The sequence below is a fragment of the Cryptomeria japonica genome, chromosome 7 (genome assembly GCF_030272615.1).
Source record: "Cryptomeria japonica chromosome 7, Sugi_1.0, whole genome shotgun sequence".
In the NCBI taxonomy this organism is placed as follows: domain Eukaryota; kingdom Viridiplantae; phylum Streptophyta; class Pinopsida; order Cupressales; family Cupressaceae; genus Cryptomeria; species Cryptomeria japonica.
Window position 1 is genome coordinate 754,144,547 of NC_081411.1, and position 23,102 is coordinate 754,167,648.

Sequence of the window (23,102 nt, forward strand, 5' to 3'; positions counted from 1 at the left end):
CAAGCTTGATAAACTTCTTCTTGTGTCTGGTCATGTGATTTGAGCAGCCACTATCTACTACCCATAGATTCCTCCTTTCAGCATGTAGAGCAGTCTGCACAATCAAGCCTGACTCTGTCTTGTTCTTCTCCTTCTCTATCCAAGCATGTTTCTCTTCTTTCTTCTCCTCTTCTTTCATCATGTGTTCCGATTTTGTCTCTATCTTCTGATCCGGTACTATTTTCTTTTGCTCGTCAGTTCTTAGCTTACAATGTCTTGCTATGTGACCAAAATTTTGACACTCATAACATTTCACATTAGCATTGAAGGATGTATTCAAAGCATTCTTATAGGGAATCTACACATTTCTCCTACACTCATAACTCTTATGACCAAACTCATTGCAATTATAACATGTGACATTTGTACTTTGTAATGCAGCAAATGAGTTTGTACTCTCAAAATTGGGGTTTACATTCATCTTCCTACATTCTGCCATTCTATGACCAAAATTATTACAATGGTGACAATAACCATAGAATTCAGATACATACAAGTTTTGTGTCCTAGGAGCAACATGATTTTGTCTTACTGGAAATATTCTCCTCACTTGATTAACTCTAGTGAAACCTTGGTCATCAACCTTCCTCGTTCCTTTATTTCCAGCATATTGGTTTGTATGTTGAGTTGTGGTAGCATATGACTTCTTTTTCTCAGATTTGCCAATAGTGAATACCTGCTTGACCTTACTCTCACTGGATGACATGAATTGTATATCCTTTTCGGTTGAGTCCTTGCTTCTAGAACTCTTCCCCTTTTCAAATCCAAGTCCATCGGCATCCTTTGAAGACTTTTGATTGTTCAACATTTTATTTAGGGCCTTTGTGTTGCTTTCATGTGTGCTTCTCATTATCAGTTCATTCTTGCTCTTCTCTAATTCCTTCTAGAGCTTAACAATTTCTTCTTCCAGGTTTTGATGATCCTTCTCCTTTTCACTCAAGATGGTACCAGTAACTTCATAGATCCTCTTAGCCTCTTCCAATTTAAGTTTTAGATTTGCAATTTTTTTCTTGGATTCTTCAAGAGATTTCTCCAACATCTCTTGTTCTCCAGCTAAAACCTTTTTCACCTTCTTCAGGTCTCTTCTTGTTTTCTTCAGCTCTTCTGAGGTACTAATGAACTCTGCTTCAAGATATACTTCTCCTTCTTTCTCTTCTTCTTCTCCTTCTTCTGGTACCAAGACCTCTTGGGCCATAAAAAGGTTTGCTCTAACTTCATCTTCACTTCAACAGTCATCTGAAGCAATCTCCTCATTTGTGGTATCCTTTTCATGTGTGTAAAGGTTGCTCTACTTCTGGTTGCCTCTTCTACCATTACAGTAGACATTCTTCTTCTTTTCTTTACTGATTGATTTGCCACCATTTGATTGATCATCTTCATCCTTATCACCATAGGGACATTTGGCAACAAAATGTCCAATCTTTCCACAGTTGAAACACTTCAAGGGTAGCTTGCCTTTGTATTTTCTGAAACCCCTCTTGAGTCTTCTGACAAAGTTTGCCATGATATCATTAGAATCTTCACTGGTTCCATCTTGAGCAGAATCTTCTTTTCCTTTCCTTGATGTTTTGAATGCAGCTTCTTTCTTCGCAGCCTTAGTATAGGGAATCCTCATCTCATAAGCAATTAAGGAACCATATAGCTCATCCATTGTAAATGGTTTTAGATCTTTTGCTTCTTCTATTGTTGAAACCTTTGTATCATACTTAGATGTGAGAGATCTAAGTACTTTCTTCACTACCACCTCATCTTTTATTTCTTCTCCAAGCCCTCTAATGGTGTTTGTTGTTTCATCAATCCTTTGGAGATAATCAAGAATCTTCTCTTCGTCTCTCATCTTCAAACCCTCAAGTTGTGCTCTCAATGTCTATAACTTGTCTTCCTTGAGTTTAGCATCACCTTCAAATATTTTCTGCAACTTATCCCAAGTTTCTTTGGCAGATGAGCAGTGCATGACCCTAACGAACTCATTATCAGATAACCCACTAAGAATGGCATTTTTAGCTTTATCATTGTTCTCATATTCCTTCTCAACATTTGGATCAATAGGGGAATTATTAGGGACTGTATACCCATTCTTAATTGGCATCCACACATCAAAACCTAGAGAGGATAATAGGTTTCCATTCTTCTACTCCAAAAGGCATAGTTGACACCATCAAACATAGGAGCTTTTGAGGAGGCGGATTCATTTCTTTCCATTGTGCACACTTGATAGGATCTACCCAAGCTAGAGAATTCTTTGACAAACTAGGGCACCTATACTCTGATACCAATTGTTGGACACAAAGGATCACTAAGAGGGGGGTGAATCAGTGATTTAAACACTTCTTTCCTAATAAGAGATATACCAGTACAATATAAAACAAACAGAGTGCTGACCGATAAACCAAACAATGCAAACTAAGTGTGTGAAAGGATTTTCTATAACATCAATATAACACATACACAAGAATGCATCACATAACACCAGATATACGAGGAAAACCCAATGTGGGAAAAACCTCGGTGAGAATAGTTGCTGGAGGTCTTCTGCTCCAATCCAGCCTCACAGTGAAAATGATCTAATTACAATTTTAGGGCACCAACCCAAGGAGCACCAACCCCTGATTTATGAGCACCAACTCAAAGGAGCACCAACCCCTAAACAATTTATAGGCTATGACCTAAAGGAGCTACAACCCCTACACTAAGCACCTACTTAATGAAGATAATATGAAGATTCAAATACACAAATAAATTCCCTATTGCAAATGAAGTTTTGCAACCTTTCAATACTCTGCACTACCAGTTTCAATCTTACCGGTCTATGAAAAACTCCACACACCCTGCAACAATGCCTTTCTGTAGATTCTTACTCTGCTAAAACTTCTCTCCCTTTGGTTGTTGGATTCAATTCACACTTTTCTAGGTTCTGCCTCTGTCGGTTTTGACACCTCTATGTTCTTCACTTACTTTGTCGGTTTGACCTTTACACTGGTTTTCTTGTTCCTTCTCACCGATACACAGACACTTCAGATTTTTCCTATCTTTTTTTTTAAACAGCATTTGCTCACACCCTTTTACTTTCCAGCATCAACACTTATTAGCCTCAAGTCGACATCTTTTAAACTTAAGGCTTCCTGCCAAAAACTAATTCAAACTTAGGATGGTTAGGGTTTCCCTCCTTCAATCAAATTTATACCCAATATGATTCAATCTGCCTTGGATCACTCACCTGCTTCGCAGAGATGAATCATCACGCATTTTTCATCTATCCAAAGCATGCTTGCCAAAAATAAGAAACCTAACCCTGTTTTTCGGCCTTGAAATCTATTGATACATTTATGATCCACTTGTTTCATTCTTGAGGTCAATCTGCAATCGTATTTCATGCTTCAAACACAATCCCTCAACTGTCTGATCATTCTCTATCGACCATTCTTCCTCGAGCCGCATTAGTCGGATATCAACCCGTGATTTGTGGTTTTATCATTTAATGACCACCTACTACACAGACAACCATGTCGATGAACATTTCACCAACCTCTGCATGTTTTCCACCTTAGCTCCACGGGGCACACATCAGCATACATTCAACTCACCGACAAAGAGTCTGTTCAAACTAGAACATTTCTACTGGTACAAACCCTTATCGGTATATCCAACACACTGAACAATCACTCTTATCGGCAACATATCATCTTGACAATTCATCTTGCCTTCCGGTATGTCTTCATGTCATTATTTTTATTTCTTCTCACCAAGTGTTGTTGTGACTTATCTAACATTCTGCCTCTTCATCACAAGCAAACAACCAGCCTTCATACCGGTTTATGCCTTACTGCTTATTACTCAAGCATGCCAACACACTCCTACATCTCACCTCAAACCGGTGATATCATCTCTCAACTAAGAACATACTTCTCTTCTTTATGTCGGTTCAATCTTCTTCATATTGGTTGACACACTCTACCGGTAATTTACAATACTGGTTGACATCAATGACAACTCAATGCCAACACTATCATAAAGATTATATATCCAAATGAAGAAATCTACTAGCTTTTATATGACCCACAAGGTTTTTTTTTTTTTAAAAGACCTAAAATGATATGAACAAAACTTGAGACCAGATTCTATAATATCAACAAAGAAACTTAAAATATTTAAAATTTTGAGAGATTTTGGTGGGACACAAAAGCAAGGCACCGTGATCCCATCAAAATAGGCTCTCCAAAAGTGAGGTGCAAGATTTGAGGCCAGATGTTAGATATGGTCCAAATTTTTTGTCTTGACGATGGTTAAATGTGAAATAAGATAATTGTATTTTAAAATGGGATAGGACATATCTTCTTGAGTCGGTTGTTAAATTCAAGGTTAAAGATGGTCCTAAAATTGTCTAGTGGATTGGAAATTAAAGCAAGTGCTAAGGAGTGTTTGAAAATGGGCTCACAATTAAGAAGTAAGATGGGTTTAGTAGGAAAGTGGGTGTTTGCAATTATGTGCCCTTTGTCCTTGATGTCAAAGGGGAAGAGATTTCATTAGAACTTTATGGTACAAGTATTGTCATCAATGAAAAAGGGGGGGATTTTTGGAAACTTGAATAATGCTTTGTTGTTGTCATCGATGTCAAACTTGTATGGTGTTTGTCATAATCAATTGATGTAGATGATCAGTTTCACAAATGTTGAATATGGTCTACCTGTTTAGTGTTTGTCCAATTTTAGATCCAGTTGATGATTCGTCTAATGTTTGGTTTATGATTTCCCTAGTGATCAATTGAAGTGCTTGCTTAGTTCTTCATTCGTTGATCATTTGTCCAGTGCTCAGTTGATGATCAATCATGCAAACTACATTTTTCAAAAATATTAGTGCAGATGTTGCTACTTATGGGTTCATATATTGATGCTTTGTCTAATGATGGTGGTTTTGTTTATGTGTGTGGATTTCCTGACATCTACAGTTGTCGATGTTTCAGTATGGAGAAGAGAACTAGTATGTTATTTGATAGTAATATTTAATATGCAAGTAGGATTATTTATGTCCTATGTGCAAAAAATGGTACCTTGTCTGGTTTGTCACAATTATTTTGTGTAGTGTATGCAACATATATTCAATTATGATAGGGTTGTATGTAAAATTGGAGATGATGGTTTTTGATGCATTGTGTTGTCAGAGATATCAATTTTATATGTCATTTTGGGTTTTTATTTGTCTTTGATTGCAAGTATTTAGTAATTTATATGATCTAGGATTAGATGTCCAGATGTTGTTGTTGTCTTGTATGGGTACTTTTCATACATAAGTTGGTTTTTAAAGGTTATAGTACAGGAAGTTTCAATGCGCAGGAAAGAGTATTTAAAATCCCAGTGGAAGAATATTTTGTTTTTCTCTGGATTATGAAGATCATGATGTACAAACTTGGATACAATGTTTATATGTTTTTTTAATGATATAATATCAGGTGTCAACTTGGTCCTCTAATTTCTCAAATGATGAGGTTAGTTGTTGCTATTTTCTAATAGTAAGGTTATCTATCAGACTGGTCCAAAAATTACCTTGTGGCTTTTGGATATGAGGATTCAAGGGTTGTGGTTTGGAGGAAATGTTTATTTTTTGTTCCAGTTGATCTATCTTACATTTGGATTGTGTTCTTTTGGTTTAGATAAGCTTTGGAGGATGTGTTAGAGTGTTGATATGGATCTCACCATGGCATGTAGTGATCGGCACTTAGTAATTTGTATCGAAAGATATTTTTGGGTCGATCAGTTGGTGTGTTTCATTATCTTTCTACACACTTTGTTTAGTGTCGATCTTAGAGATTGTGGTAGCATGTGTGGTTCACTGGAATCTACTTTAATGAATATATTATGATGTGTTTGGGTCCTCTTTATCTCCTAGAGAGGACTAGAGTGATTGTTTTAGGGGGATGACCCAATTTATGTAATATTGCTTATTTTGTCTTTGGCCGACCTAATTGAGGGTTTTTTATGAAAAACGTTGTATGTAAAAATGTATGGTTGTATGTGTTGAGGTATGGAATGAGTTTGAATCATTGTGAAGTGGACGAGAATAATATTCAAGTAGATTTGTTGTTGGTGATGTGCGAAAGTCAATTCAAAAGTGCTTTGATAGTAATACCTTCATAGCAACAGTGACTAGAGATAGTATTTGTGATTAGATCTTCTTTCCATGATAGTCATCGCTTGACACCGAGATTCAAGGACAACTTCGTGATCTCGAGAGATCCTACACATTTCAGTTTCAACTATTCCTCCAGTTTGCCGCTAGACAATGAGTCTATTGGTAGACTTTTGTATCTTTTCTTGAGATAGTGTGTCTCGGTAGCAAGTCTATTTTCATCTAGCCCTAAGGTTGTGCACCTTATCATTGCAATTCCATCAAGTGCATATTGCTCCTTAGCAGTGAGCCTAAAACCTTGAAATCGGTTTTATTATATACTGTGAGTATGATTCTCACCATGGTTTTTCCTTTATAGGGTTTTCTACGTAAATCTAGTGTTCATGTATTGAATGTGCTTTGTTCTTTAATTTTTTTCAATCATAGTATAAGATTAATTGTTACATAGATCTGAAAATAAATGATCTATCCTTATTCACCCCCCCTCTCAGTCATGTGATGTGTTCAACAAGTAGTAACAAGAAGACTTGAACTCAAGTAATGACCAAGGGCATAGTAGTTGAACCTAGGTGGATCAAGTGAAATAGATAGATAGGGTAAGTGGATTGATCAATTAACACAGGACAATAATAATGGACTAAATCAATAGATTTGATAAGGGAGGAAAATATGGCAATGGGTAATAAGTAGTAGTTGAGACTAGTTACATAGGTGAATATTAAAAGAAAAATTACACATGTTTTTAGCTATGAGGTGACTAACCTAGTAAATGATCAAATGATCATACTAAAAGTGCACCAATATTTTTTCCAAACTTAGAGTTTGAAACATGGTACCATAAAATTTAGGAATCTAGGCTATGTAGAAAGACTTAAATTGTGGAGGATTAGGTTATGGTGTGGCCACCATGAGAGCTATATGATCTCACACCAAAGATGTCATTAATAAAAAAGGAAACTTCAATCCATGGAAGCATAATCATAAATAAGGATACAACCTTAGAATTTCTACCAAAGGTAAGGACAAACACAAGAAATGAGTTGGTCAATCTAATGATACTATTGATCAATGATCATTAGAATAACTAAAACAAATACACTCACAATGGAATAAAAGAAAGAGATGCAATTATCAAGACCACCATTAAGACCAACTATCCAAATCCTGACCTATAAACAATAAATCATAAATAGACATCACAAACCAATTATCACTATACGGTAAACATGGGTACGTGGGAAGATTAAAAATTCAAAAACCAAAGTAGATGCTAATGTACTATAACAAACGCATATGTATGAATTGCTTCTATAAAAAAATTAGATCAAGTACTTCCAATAGGAAAATAAACTATTATATTATCCACATGCAATGGTTGTAGAAATCAAACTCATCAAAATGAATTGAAAAATAGTCAACCATCTTTTTATTAACAATTCTCCAAAGAAATTGTTTGCCTGTGTGACCCAAACATTAGTCCTAAAGAAACATGTATTTTTATAAGTTTCAATTACATTAATAGAATTACAAAAATATGAATTCATCAAGCCTAAATGGAGTCCCACATTGTAGGCCTCTTGCAACCACCAAATTTCCTCTTACCAACCTGCAATCAAATTTGTTATTTATGTCACATGCACTCTAGAATAATTTGTCTTAGATACAAAAAAAAACTACAAGTCTTAGAATATGAGAAAAATCATTGGAATTTTCACTTTATATAACTAAAACACAACCATTCCTGTCCCTTAACAAAAAATTGATGTGAATTGTTGTCACCAACAAAAAGCTTTTCTTCGTCATAAATTTGATAAGATGATCCCACTCCTTATGAAGATTCATACAGTATGAGAAACCTAAATCATTGGACAAATATGTATCACTAATAATATCAGTTAAAAGGAATAAAGCATCATTATAACCATCATAATTTTTCTTCTTGTTTATGTATTCTTTCTTTACATCTCCCCACCTCCCGTAGTTCCAAGACTTTACTCTACTCTTTCCAAGGGTTTCATATTATCATTTAGATTAGATCTATTTTTTTATTTCTTTCATTCACCTTTATATCCACCCTTATCCTTGAGCCTTCCCTAAACATGTAATGTGTCTTTTGAGCCTTCAACCATGAATTGGCTCCTTATCCCTTCACCAAGAAAAGTATATCAAATAAAGGAATTCAATTTTATATCTTTTATATACCCACTCAAATCATTGACTAAATTCTCCCTAAGATTCAATTAAATAATAAAGTTACTACAAATGGACTCTATGCTCTTGGTATCCTTGTTGAATTGAAAAGACTTATAAGATTCTTCATGGAGATTGGTTCAAATAGTTAGACAAATTCTTCTTGTTAACAAAAATTATGACTATTTCACTTATCCATATTCCTAGGGAGTGGAATAAGATGGATAAATTTATTTCCAAGTTGGATTCAGAAGAAATGTGTAATTGGAATGTAACTAAATGGGGAGGTTTGACCAAGGATAAAACACACTATAAATTCTTCAACTTCAAAATTATCAACTAGAATGATTGTTATGACTTATTTTAAATAGAGAAAAGTTAGTATGACCTTAGTATTTTTAATGTTACTAGTTGTATGAGTGATTGGTACTCCAGTTCAATCCTCAATGGATTATCTTGCTTTGGTGCTTCTTGATGATCATAGATATCTATAAATTTATTTGATGTGTATACTCTTATTTTTCTTTAAAATAAAATTTTATTTGTAACCTCAACAAAAAAAATTGCTATATTTTTTACCCAAGTGTGTTTCTCTAGGGTATACCAAGCTTAAACTTCTTGTGGTGTTTTTCTATCTATTTGTACATTTTTTTACTCATTCAAGCTTGTCAAATCTAGTATGATTCTCTCTAAGTTACAATTCATTATTCATAAATAAAACATGGAATATCCATTGTATTTTATAGATCACATTTGATAAATTTAAGTGGCAGTAACCATATTTTTTTTTTTATAAAAGTGGCATTGCCACTAAATATATTTAATTAATAAAGAGTTTACACCGGATTCAAAATGGGCATACCAGCAGGAAAGAATCCGGTAAGAAAACCTCTAGTTGTAGCCCAAAAAAGAAAAAAACCTAGACCTACCTGATAATAGACCCAATTATATTTGAAATTACATATAAACCCTGATACATACAAGAAAGTTCCTCAAGATCCCAAAAATATCACATGATGAGTACAAAAGAGGAACACATGATGCTCAGATATAAAGTTACAGTGGAGCATCCAACTTATGAAGAATACATATAGGGAAGCCAAAACAACACCCAATGTGCAGATAAAACTTTGTAAAACAACCACCAACTAGCCCATAGACTGCAAAAAGTAGGAAGAACCAAAGCCTCCATAGTATTGAATTTGGTCATCAGTCGCACATGCATTCCTTCAGCAAAATGGAGGGGAAAAACAACCATAGCTTGCCAAAAAACTCAAAAAAGGCGAAGCATGCAACCATCAAGGATGAAGAAACTAGTTGCTTGGACCCACATCTAGAGGAGGCGAGATCACCTCATAATGAGAATCAATAAAAACCTGATCAACCAGAGAAATCACCTGCAAAGGTTCCACCATGCTTGGAAGAGACATAACTGCATTCATAGACTCAAGAAGAAAGTGTAAACCTAAAAAAACATTTACAGTAGTAGCCAAGGTAACTGGTGACACATGATCCAAGAAGACTTCAAGAGCAAGCTTAGCATCATCATAGTTATCAGAAACCAAACCTCTTCTAACTACATAAAGTAATTCACAATGCTGGCCATTAGATAATAATTGATGTTGAGATAAAAAGCCACCATAAGGAAAATCACCAATTTTAAAATGATAAGAAGACAAAGCACGATCCAAATTAAGAGCAGAATAAGAAGAGGAATGTAAGTATGCATCCAATAATTCTTGAACCAAAGAAGCATCCAAGAGCATATCCATACAAACAGTAACAAACCGAGAAGCCACTTCAGCAAGGAAAACATTAGCATTTTCCACCAGCCACCTTCGGCCCACCACCTTACGAATAGAAAAAGAAAACTCTGAAGAATGTAACTTAAATAACCTACCAAGCGTATCATCATCGAAGGCATGAGTATCCTGAAAATCACAATTCATAATAGGCAGCGAAATTCTATAATTGGCACTATAAACATCCATCAAGAAAACACAAAAAACCATAAGAAACAAGAAATTCCAAATGCATGGAGTCGTCGAGCATATATAAAAGAATAAAAAGATACATCATTATTTGCCAACCTCATACCATTAACAATCATAAAATCACACAAGCTTGATAGTCCATCTCATCGAAAAATTGATACAAAACCATAAGGCCGCACGAACCATAATTCATAACTTGTACCAACAAAGGCTCTCAAACTGCCACACCACATAATAGAAAGAATCATTAACAGACGCCTTAAGCAAGAAATCTCATGCCAAGAAAAGAGTCATATAAAGGAAATATCATAAAACACTGCGAGAAGATCATGCACCTCACCCAAGACGTCACCAATCAACACATCACCTCATAGGCAATGATCTGACCAGCACCTTCCTTACAATCATAAACAAGAACGCAATCTAATGACATCAAGTAGAGAGCCAAAATATGCCACGTACTCAATCCCACTAAATATACATAAATATTAATGATCCCAAATAAAGTGCTAGGTCGAGACACAACCTAAGAGGGTGACCCAAAAATAATCAATTAAAATTGAATACCCCCACAAGCAAACCCAAAATGACAACTAAGGTCTCTCAGGCAAAGGAGGCAGGCAACAAACAGCTACATCCTCTAGCATTTGAATATTCTCATCTAAAACCTTATTAGCCAAATAATCTACAATGAAATTTGCTTCTCTATAACAATGAGAAAAATAATATGAATTAAAAAACTTAAGTTGTAACAAAATTTTATCCAACCAATATTGTAGATGCCAAGAATAACAAACTCGATTGGATATAGCATAAAAGACCACCATAGAATCTCCTTCAATCACAACATCTTTAAAATTCAATGAAATCAACAAATCTAGACCAACAGAAAGTGCTTGAAATTCCATACCATTATTAGTCCCATCCGGGATACACTGACACTTTGCCCTAATAATTTTGGAATCATCATCAGTAACCACCACCCCAATGGAAAACTTACCCGAGTTACCTCATGAGGCACCATCAAAATATAGCTTATACTTGGACCTAGGAGGTGGCAACCAAGTTGCCTCCTTTCTCTTGATTTTAGAAGCCACGGTCCTAGAAATAGCACCCTGAGGAGGGATTAAATGCAAGGTCGACGAATGCCTCGTAATCCAGCTGTCCCAAGAGGAAAAAGAACATCGAGAATCCAAACCCTTGTATATAAAAGCCAATGCAGTTTCTGAAATGGATTTTTCAATACAGTAAAGAACATTAGCCAGGGAGGAAACCTTTTTCCTAAAAATTCTATTATTCATCTCTAGCCATATATTCCAGATCAGAATACAAGGGGCAATGTCCCACAGACAAGCTTAAATAGAGGATGAGCACAAAGAAGGCCAACTCCTAAACTAGGACTATATATCCCCACATAATGTTGCAGACCAATTCAATTTCCCAAAAAGCCAATACTAACACTCTAAAGCAAAGGGACAATGAGCAAAAAGGTGATCAGTCGATTCCAAGGAACATCCACACAACACACAAGGAAAAACAACAGTGATCCCAAGTCTATCTAATCTCATACCGGTGAGGACTCTATCTTGGATAGCCAACCAAGCAAAAGCACCTACCTTTGGAAGACAGGCAATATGCCAAAAAATTCTAAAGGGCCACAATTCCCCCCTATAGCTAGCAGATAAAAACTTATACCCATCTTTAATCGTATACCCCCCAGACTTAGAATGGATCCAAATTAACTCATCATCTCTTTCTAAGAAAACAATTTGCCACTTATTTAACTCCTCAACATAAGCATACTTAATATCTTACCCAATAGGGAATGAATCAATCGATTTCCATCTAGCAACTGCCACAAGACCAAACAAATCCAAATAAAAATAATCCGCCACAAAAATTCCCCAAGAAGACTTTAACTGAGACATAAGGGTCGACCAATCTCTAATACTAGTCAAAGCAGAATAACCATTCCATACTTCCTCCCAAAATTTAGCTTTCCTACCATTATGCACAAGCCAAGATAAATCAAGGAGGATAACAGACCTACATTCAGTCATAAAATTCCAAATTGTTGATCCATTGGGAAGCGAAGAAGCTATGAAAATAGCCTCCCTGGGTCTATTCCCTAAATATTTTGCAAATAGAATCAAAACCCACTTAGAAGAAGGTTCTTTATATAACTTCCACATTAATTTAGCCCCATAATGCTAAATTTTGTTTACCCAAGTCTCTGATACCAGCTCCTCCCAGGTTCTTCAAAGTACAACCTTATCCCAAGCCAGTAATGGTATTCTAGCCCTACCACTAACATTATCATTCCATAAGAAGGACCTCAAAACTGACTGCAAATTAACAATTGTTTTTTTAGGATCCTTTAAGACTGACATTAGATAAATAGGAACCACATTCAAAATAGACTTGATAAGCACTATCTTACTAGGGAAAGTAAGCCACTTATGGCTCCAAGAGAGAATCCTTGTCGATATGGAAGAGGAGATTCTTTCCCAAAAGTTATGCTTTTCAAAACCAGTAAAAAAAGGAATCCCTAAGTACTTGCAAGGGAGGTGTCCAACATTAAATCCCCAAAACTTAACCAGCCTCGATTGTACCAAGGGAGAAACATTAAGAAAAAAGATCTTAGATTTAGCACTGTTCACTTTTTGAACAGAAAAGGTTGAATAATCTATGATAATCTTATCAATAACTTTTGCCTCATCCATAGTAGCTCGCCCAAATGATAAGGTATCATCAGCAAAAAGACAATGTGAGTGCTTATCCATCATATTTGGAATACTAATACCTTTCCATAATTGTTTATGAGAGAGAGCATTTATTGAGAGTAGTACAAGCAAGATGAGAATGATTTGAATATTTATTTTATTTAAGTGAGACGAAGGAATAATTTGAATATCCTATAGAAGCAATCATTCTGAAAGAGGATATGTAGGTTTTTGTTGCTGAACCTAAAGAAGGGATAATAGACCTATATCTTTTAAAGTGCATGGAATTTGGAGGTGAATTAAGTGTGGGTGAATGCACATGATGAGTAATTTTAGAGAGTATAAATTAAAAAATAGAATGGTACATTACAATAAAGGAGGTGTCACATTGGAGGAAGAGAAAAGACTAGAGAAATAATGATCTAATGTGCAAGTGAAGCCATGATTTAGATGGAAATCCATTAGAGTAATTAACCTAGAAGGCATGTAAGAGAAGAGTAAATGAAATCTAGAACTAGAAAATAAATTATAAAATAGGAGGAAGATTATAACTTAGTGGAGGTGGATAGATATATGTGGTTATAAACCTAGGAAAGGATGGAAAAATAAAAGAGGAGCAAAGATACACATAGTCATATGATATATAGTCTAACGGGTGTTAGAAAAAGAGGAATAAATGGAGTGAAATTTAAGGCACTTGACTTTGTGGAATGATATGCTATGTTTTATTCACTATGTCAAAAGAATGGTTTTATCATCCATATAAAATACATGAAAATTAAATGCTCAAAAATATTACCTTAGATGTCTAATGCACAAGTATATTAGGAATAGTACAATATTGCATAACTCAAAAATATCATGGTGATTAATTATTGAATTGGTTGAATGGATCGAAATACTGAGAGGGGGGTGAATCAGTATTCCCACTCTTTCAAAACTTTTATTGCTATATCAATTTCATCAATTAAACTTATCAACATGAAATAGAAAATGCAAAATAAACAAATAACACAACCACAAATTTAACATCAAATTTTATACATGGAAAAACCACAGAGAGTGTTAACTCTCAAGATAATATAACTAGTTATATGGTGATTACAAAAAGGGTGGTTCGCTGCCAAATTACAAAGCGGCTCACTGTCGAAATGCTCATGCTACAATAGAAATAAATGAACTAGGGAAAATTGCATCTCCAAATGCATGAAGTCAGTTCCAAGATAAGCTCATATATCAACTCACAAAACTCAAATCAAATCCGGTAAGGGATCACTGTACCACTATCCACAATCGCCTGTAGCAAGTCCAGTAAGGGATTACTGCACTACTCTACTGAACCAACTACTTGCAGCAGATCCGGTAAAGGATTACTGCAATGTCACTGTCTACACTGTAACTCTTCTTCACACACCTTCGCTCATATATTTCTCATAACATATACTACTCGCATACTAACTCTGTCACTTGCACACTTCTTTTTCTGCTACACATCACAAGAATACTTTGTTGAATACCACACACTCTCTCTCTCTCATTACTCACACACACTCTTCTCTTCTTCAATTTCTACACAGTACTACTTTCCCACATTCTCGCATCTTCTATATATACCGGTAAGAACATACACCAAGATACTATGTCGGCCAAGCACTTAGTGATTTTCCCAATAATACATTGCTCGGATAAACACGCTATCCAAAACATGTCTCAACAAAAAATATGATAACCAAGTCGACCTTTACCAAACTTCTACAGGCTTCCTTCACATACTTCATTTACTAAAACGTATGCCACAATTATTGGAACAGAACAAGGGTCTACCAGACCCATAGACTCAAACCCATAAGCACAAACACCAAGCACTTGAGAACTCCTAACTTCAAGATACATATACCACAGATTCCTGAACATAAAGCATGATGCAATATAATCATCTGGATAGCAATAGATACAATTGATATGACCGATATAGATGATAACATTGGTACCAGAACATGATACAAAACACTATAATCAAAAAGCAAGATTCTGAAGAAGGGGATCTTCTAGAAATGACTCCAATAGATCATACATGCTTATCTTCCACTATTGCTCAACCTGTAATACCAAAATTGCTTACACCACATCCGGTCCTAACCAGAACACCGGGTTTGACATCAATGACAACATTCACACAAATCCAACAAATTGGCATATGTAGGGGATAAAAGTGTTCATATTTGATCATTTGATCATGTTTAAAATTAAACTATTTATTATTATCAAGGTGTGATAACATTTAATGCAAGGTTAAGATCAATCTACATATAAATTTAGGAAATGGAAGATTGTCTAAATATGGCTAGTGTGAATTTATTTGATACAGTTGCCTTGCAATTAGTTTCTAGTTTATTTTACAATAGTCACACAACTATAATATGTGGTATACCATAGTAGTCAAGTAGTTATTGTAAAAATGTATCCACAACATTCATGTAGATATTGTAAAAATCTTTTTTTTAACAATCAGATAGTTGTAAAATCCATTCACTATTGTCAAACAATTGTTACAAAAAAAATTATTGATAGTTTGTGATTCCTATAAGGTAGAATTAGAAAAAAAAAATGTTTTTATCATGTGTCCCATGGGTTGACATAAGGGGATCTAGGAGAAGACATGGATTTTATTTTATATAATAATCTTGTGGTTACCAAGTTCAATGGTGGAATAGTTGTAGAAGGTATTATACACTTAATGATTAGATTGATTATCTCATGAAGAACATAAAAAATTGAACATTGGTAGGGATATGTTTAGAAGTCTAGAGAGTGTATCAAAAAGTTTTATTATTATATAGAAGGAATGGTTGATACTATCTTGGAGAAAGTAGTTCACAAGTATCATCTTCTCAATCACAAGTATCAAAAGTATCAAGTTGACTAGATGTTGAAGATACAAAACATGTTCTCTTCATTTGTGGTGGGGTATTTTTGAACCTTAAAAAACAATAATTTTCTTTCATTGACTTTGAATCATCTACGTATACAATCATTAGGTTTATTGGCCTAAAACTATAATAGCTATATCATCACTCGCAACCCCTATGGAAGAATGTGAAAATTCAATGTATGAATGTTAAGAGTCAATACTTCTTAGGAAATCAAAAGTTTTAAAATTTATCTTCAAATTTATTTTCTGGTCATTTTAAAGATGAGCTCAACTATTGTAGGTGGTTCTCTCATTTGTAGGATTGTTTGTAATTAAATCTTCCTATATAGCATGTTATCATTTTAAGACCTACATTTAGTGTTATAATAGACTTTTTTTAAATATTTAATATTTTGAGAAACATATAGGATGATGTGATATGTTGTTTGAATGTATTTTTATTAATTTGGGTAATAGGAGAACCTAGATATCTCCATAATCATAATATGAATGTCTATTAAGTGAATTGGGTAACTTGGTCTTAAAGATAATATTGTGAGTTTCCCCATATTATCAATACATCATGAATTATAGAAATAGTTAGATGAACCTCCCTAATAATTTAGGTAATAACCTAAACAAATGTAAAAAGTTTAATACTAATATTACAGATCTTTAAATCTCACCAAATAAAAAAAAAATCAAACTGTAATTACTGATATTTTCATAATCACTCCATAAATGGTTGTCACATTATATATAAATTTTAACATAAAATAAATAAATATATAAAAAACATATGAAATGAATTTTATTTATATATTTAAATACCAAAATAGTGTACCCTTTTCAAAAGAAGGAACCAAAGAAAGAGTGCAAAAGTACTATAAAAATTACATGTCATTGTCTTTTTGTATCATAAACCTACTACTTCAAATAAATGAAGAAATTAATACATTATTCATAATAATTATCACTTTTAAATGTTTATTTAATTAAAATAGTTATTAGCACTCAAACATAGGCTCAAATCTAAGCCAATTCTCCAGAATATTGTCTTTTTAGTTTTAAAAATTTCTGATTCGAAAGGTTCAAGGGGCGTATCCATTCCTCCAATCTGTTAATCCCAACATAAACATTAAATTAATTAAATTTGGAGATCTAAAGAAAAAAATACATATATTAAATATTAACAAACATTAACTTAATTCACAATATTAAACCAACTAAAAAGTAAAAAGATACAATATAAATACTAACCCATCATTTGAAGTCTTATATGAACTCCATAGAATTTCCTTTATTTCATCATTCGTTAACATCCTTTCCAAACATATATATCGCCCTTTGGCATCCTCATATTCAAATGCAGCAATATGTGCAAGTGTGGCTTCTTCAACTTCCACATATGCACATACACCATTTTGTTGAAGTGCCATAGATCCTATAATTAATCAAATAATAAAAGCATCACACAAATGCAAGTTATTTATTCTAGAATTGTATGAAAAAATATACCTTCAAAATATATATTTTGATAGTATTAATAAACTCTTAATAGTTAATCACAAATTACCTTTTAGTTGGTTCACTAAATTATGTGCATTATGCTTGGATGGCTCTTTGTCGACAACGGATGCAAGGTTCACTACAACAAGATTAAGGCCTCTATCATTTGAAAGCGCCCAAACAGCTTTCTCTGAAAGTGTCTTTGTTAATGGAGACCATAACTGCACAACATACAAAAAATTTGTAAGTAAACATTATTATAAGAAATTATCATGTTTTCAATTTTCAGAATATTAAATGTCAAATTTAAATAAGCTTTAATGATTATATTAAAAATATAATATAAAGAATATAATTTAAGTATCCTATATATATTTATTTTAATGATGAATATATAAAATTTTCAATATACTCTTAGATTTAATTGTATTATTACACCTCATTAGTAGAGAGTCATATTGATGGTAAGTCATCTTAACACAAAATGAGATTTAAAACTTAAATGTTCATGTTAAAAAATATCTCATTATCATATACCACAATTAAATTAACTATTTATGTATTAATTATTTTAATAATACTAATTTAATTGTAAAAATTAGATGATAAATAAATTTAATTATAGAAGTTAATAACTAATTAATAATTTTCATCTCCGTAATAGATTGCCTTTGAGTTGCTCTTTCTTAGTTTATTTCCTGCATATTGATTTTTATTCGTATTTGGTATTTAAAAGGTTAATGATTGATACATAAGTCTTCACATTTTTAAAAAATAAAATAATTTATATGTGTGGGTGTTGAATTTGGCATATGTTCCCATCAAAATTGTCAATATAGAGGTAGGTTCATGCTTCAGAACACTCAAATTATCCTACTCTTTGACTTTGTCACACCAATATAGAGTTAGGGTCCAAAATGGTTTAGGCTGAGGTTGGGGTAGTGCAAGGAAGAAGAATGTAGTTCATTCGAATGACCATGTAAAGACCTATGTTACAATCATGTTACGTCTACAAATAGAAATCCCTCTGGACTTTGTGATCACAAACCCTCAAATGAGAAAATCGCAACCTATTTATCATTTATGCTCAATCCTAGGGGCCAAGGGAGAATAGGTATAATAAAGGGGGCTTATAAATGCAAGGTGGTGGGGAGTGTGCACCTAGAGGTTGAGGAAATCGTTGGATGGGCTTGGGAGTGAAGTTATTTTGTTCATGATAAATTTAATAGTCAATTTATAGATAATCCGATAAGAGCCTACCAAATTGGATGATTTCTTTTTCTAAAACATACCCCTAAAGAATCTATTAATTTATTCAAGTGTGTATACATATTTAATATAAATATTTTTAATAATTTATTCAAAATAGATGTGTGTGTACACGTGTTTTAATAATTTATTTAAAATAGATATGTGTGTGTACACGTGTTTTAATAATTTATTTAAAATAGATATGTGTGTGTACACATATACACGGGTATGTGTGTAGACATGTATATGTATATATACATATGCATATATATGTATAACTATACATTATTGCGCACACACATATATGTTAATGTTGTATAATGTGATGCATCTATATGTTTTTCTGTCTCCATGTATTTGTGTGTTCACATATGCATGTGTATATATCTATATATGTACATATACACATAGAGACACACATAAATATATGTATATATAAATATACATATATACATATTTACGCATAAATACATCTATACACATTTCATATATGTATGTGTATGAGAGAAATTACATAAAGAACTTAAAAGACAATCTATTGTGGATAGCACATTCCCATTAAGAATAGGAGAAGAAAAATCTATAAAAGGGGGGTGGGGGAACAATTTAATAACCTTGTTTTGACGACAGAAATCAGGATTTGTCCAGCACCTCTCATCCAAAACTTGGTTCTCACCAGTACCACCTTGTCCTCTCCAAACAATGGCAGACACAGAGGATGTAAAAATGAGACGTTTCACACTCTCTGAGGTAGCACAAGCTTCAACCACGTTCAATGCACTTCTTATCTCATATTCTATGCTATCACTCTGCAACATAAACATCACAGTTAATCATAATCATAATAATCTTGTGAAGAATCCTGAATCTCTATGAATGTTCATATAAAAATGATTGTCATACAGGATAATCTTGCACTCCAATGAGATCACAAGGCGCAGGAACATGGAAAACTCCTGAGCAACCATTGATCTGGTGGAAAACACTGCCATAATCCAGCAGATCAGCTTCACCCAACTCCAGTTTTCCTGATGCTTTTTCCTCACAGTCCATTAGAGAACTTGCTTCATCTGCAAAGTGCCAAAACCTTGCTCAGTCCAATCATTAAGTAAATAATTTGTTCAAAAAGATGAAATATCTGCAATGTGTCGTTTAAACTTCAAGTAAATGGATAATTTAGAAATCTAACAAAATAAAAATTAGTTTTTTTTGACTTCGAAATATAGAAATAATGCAGAAAATTAGGCAAGTGCTGTCATATTTGGCATAAGAACCTAGTTTCAGAGTATTTGTATAGATTAATTAGAATCAAATTTAGAAAACCTTATTTGTTATTGGTATGTTTTATTATTGAACTACTAGTCTTCTTGGTGACTACTGACTAGTATATCTTAAGTGAGATTAATTAGAATCAAATTTAGAAATTCTTATTTGCTATTGGTATGTTTCACTATTGAGCTACCAGTCTTCTTGGTGACTAGTACATCTTTGATTTAAGTGAGATTAATTAGAGTCAAATTTAGAAATTCTTATTTGCTATTGTTATGTTTTATTATTGAGCTACTAGTCTTCTTGATGACTAGTACATCTTTGATTTAAGTGAGATTAATTAGAATCAAATTTAGAAATTCTTATTTGCTATTGGTATATTTTACTATTGAGCTACCAGTCTTCTTGGTGACTAGTACATCTTTGATTCAAGTGAGATTGTTTAGAGTCAAATTTAGAAATTCTTATTTGTTATTGGTATGTTTAAATATTGAGCCAAGAATCTTTTTGGTGACTACTACATCTTTGATTTAGATAAGGTTCATTTTCTAACACTCTTTTTGAATCACACAACAAGTAGAGGGATCCTAATTTGGCCGGTTCTACTGACGTGGACTCTGATACCATGTTAAACTTTTCATAGATCAACTAGAAGTCAAACCAACGATGTGGGCTGCTTGGATTATCCCCTACTGAACTATCAGTCTATCTTCCATTCAAATAATGAATCATTTTCCAACATTTACTAATATTAGTACGAGACAAAGTCATTAAAACATTGTTTTTTTTAAAGATCCAATTTAATATTTCGATATAAACTTAAATTCACCAAAAATTCTGAGTTCTCATGTCTCAATATTAGAAATGAATTTCAAAATATCTACTCGGGGAGTTCCTCTCTTTAATAGTTGAGGATATTTTTAAAAAGATCTTAACAAATAGGGGAAGAATACTAAAGGGTGGGCTAAGCAAGTTTCTTTTTCTTGTTAGTTGGGGAAATAAAAAATTATTTTAAAAGGGCGAGATCAGAAATGACTATCCAGTTATCCGGATGCATCAAGAATTGTAACTCCATTAAAGTAGGTCTGATAGAGAAAAATTTAATGAGAAGATCAACTCGACCATTAAGGAAGGGAAGAGTTTATATTACAACAGACCAGGTTCTCACTAAACAGCAAATATGTTCTCCATATATAATGGATAATGCTAATTGAGAGTACTCCCTTTGACTGAAGAGATGAAATTGCTCTCCAAATATTAGGATGTTCACTGATAGGAAAAGGGACCCAAATCTCAATCCCAGAAGGAAAAAAAGAAAAAAATCCCATCCAAGATCAAATTAGCTACACCCTATATCTTACAGTGAAGTTAGGAGAATGCATGGAAAATCTGGAACTGAAGAACAAGGACCATATGAATGGCCCAAAGGTTATTGTTCTGTTAACAGATGAATCTTAAAATTGGAAAACTGAAGGAAAGAAATGGTCACAATGCCTGTATCTAATTATTCTTAAATTGCATGGTAAATTATACTCTTCTTAACATTTCTTTCAAGAATTCACACACTCCATCAAAACCAACATCAAGAATCACATAAACAAACCCAAAACACTCATTTAAAGTCTCCTAAAGATTCAAATCCCCATGAATTATATATATATCTCATCTAATTCTGCCTGCAACTATGAAAAACTCAAACTCACCTGCTGTTAAAGGAACTGTAAAACGCACAGAGTATCCTCTAGCCAGGAGCATTTTGGCAATCGAAATGCTCAGGAAACTCCAGCTTCCAGTGATGCAGACAAATTTGGAGTGGTCCATTTTTCGCCAGAAGATCTTCAGATGAACAGCTGAACGTAGGAAAAATGAAAGAGCTGCCTGGACTAGATGGCTGCTGTTTTCACTATGGGAAGGTCATGGGTTCTTAAGGAATGGAATTTTGTGTTAGGTGTGCTCGTGCCAACCACACAAGATTTGATGGGAGCATGGCAAAGAAGGGTAAGTACAAAACAGATTAAAACTTTTCACGATCCCAACTACTCCTCCTTGGTGTTAGACACACATCAATTCACGAGAAATTCTTGGCTCGTACTTACTCCCAATAAATCATATAATACATCATATAAACATTAGAATTTAATAGGTACCGAATTTAGAAATTGTTGAAATAAATAAATATTTTTGGATGGAGAAAATATTGGCTTTATTAAATATTACATGTATTTATCATTGAAGATTGTATTTATTTTATTTTTATTAAAAATGAGAAATAATTATCTTATTTTTAGTGGTCGAAATTTACTTTTCATATTAAGTTAGATAGCATTGAGATATTTTGAAAGATCTTTTATATAAATCCAACAAAGACAAAAACATAATGAAAAAGTTTTTCACAAAATATAACAAAGCAGAAATAATAAATTATGTCATTTTCTTTTATTCATGCACATATGTGTGTGTGTGTGTCATTATCAAGAGTAATGACTTATGTCATTTTTTTATATACGCAACGATATATATATATATATATATATATATATATATATATATATATATATATATATATATATATATATATATATATATATATTATATATTGAAGATTATATTTATTTTATTTTTATTAAAAATGAGAAATAATTATCTTATTTTTATTGGTCGAAATTTACTTTTCATATTAAGTTAGATAGCATTGAGATATTTTGAAAGGTCTTTTATATAAATCCAACAAAGACAAAAACATAATGAAAAAGTTTTTCACAAAATATAACAAAGAAAAAATAATAAATTATATCATTTTCTTTTATACATGCACATATGTGTGTGTGTCATTATCAAGCGTAATGACTTATGTCATTCTTTTATTTATATACGCAATGATATATATATGATATGTGTGTATCATTATCAAGAATAATGAATTATATCATTCTTGTGTATGTGTGTTAAGATGAATTAATTAAATATATATAATTAGAAATGCTTCAAATAAATAAATTTTTTGGATGGAAAAAATATTCACTTTATTAAATAATACATATTTTTTATCATTAAATAGTTATTTGTAAATTTTTTTTTTTTTATTTAAAATAT

At 33.0% G+C, this 23,102-nt stretch overlaps 1 protein-coding gene across 1 annotated transcript; it reads right to left on the bottom strand.

The window, feature by feature from the left end:
- Positions 1-16,780: 16,780 nt before the first annotated feature.
- LOC131076411 (cinnamoyl-CoA reductase 1) lies at positions 16,781-21,918 on the bottom strand. The gene is made up of 6 exons (XM_058013579.2): positions 21,713-21,918; positions 19,644-19,810; positions 19,355-19,549; positions 17,557-17,710; positions 17,241-17,424; positions 16,781-17,097 (listed from the first exon to the last, which is right to left on the bottom strand). The coding sequence occupies exons 1-6, from the start codon at positions 21,828-21,830 to the stop codon at positions 17,013-17,015; spliced, it is 903 nt and encodes a 300-aa protein (XP_057869562.1). The 5' UTR covers positions 21,831-21,918; the 3' UTR covers positions 16,781-17,012.
- Between the last annotated feature and the right edge of the window lie 1,184 nt (positions 21,919-23,102).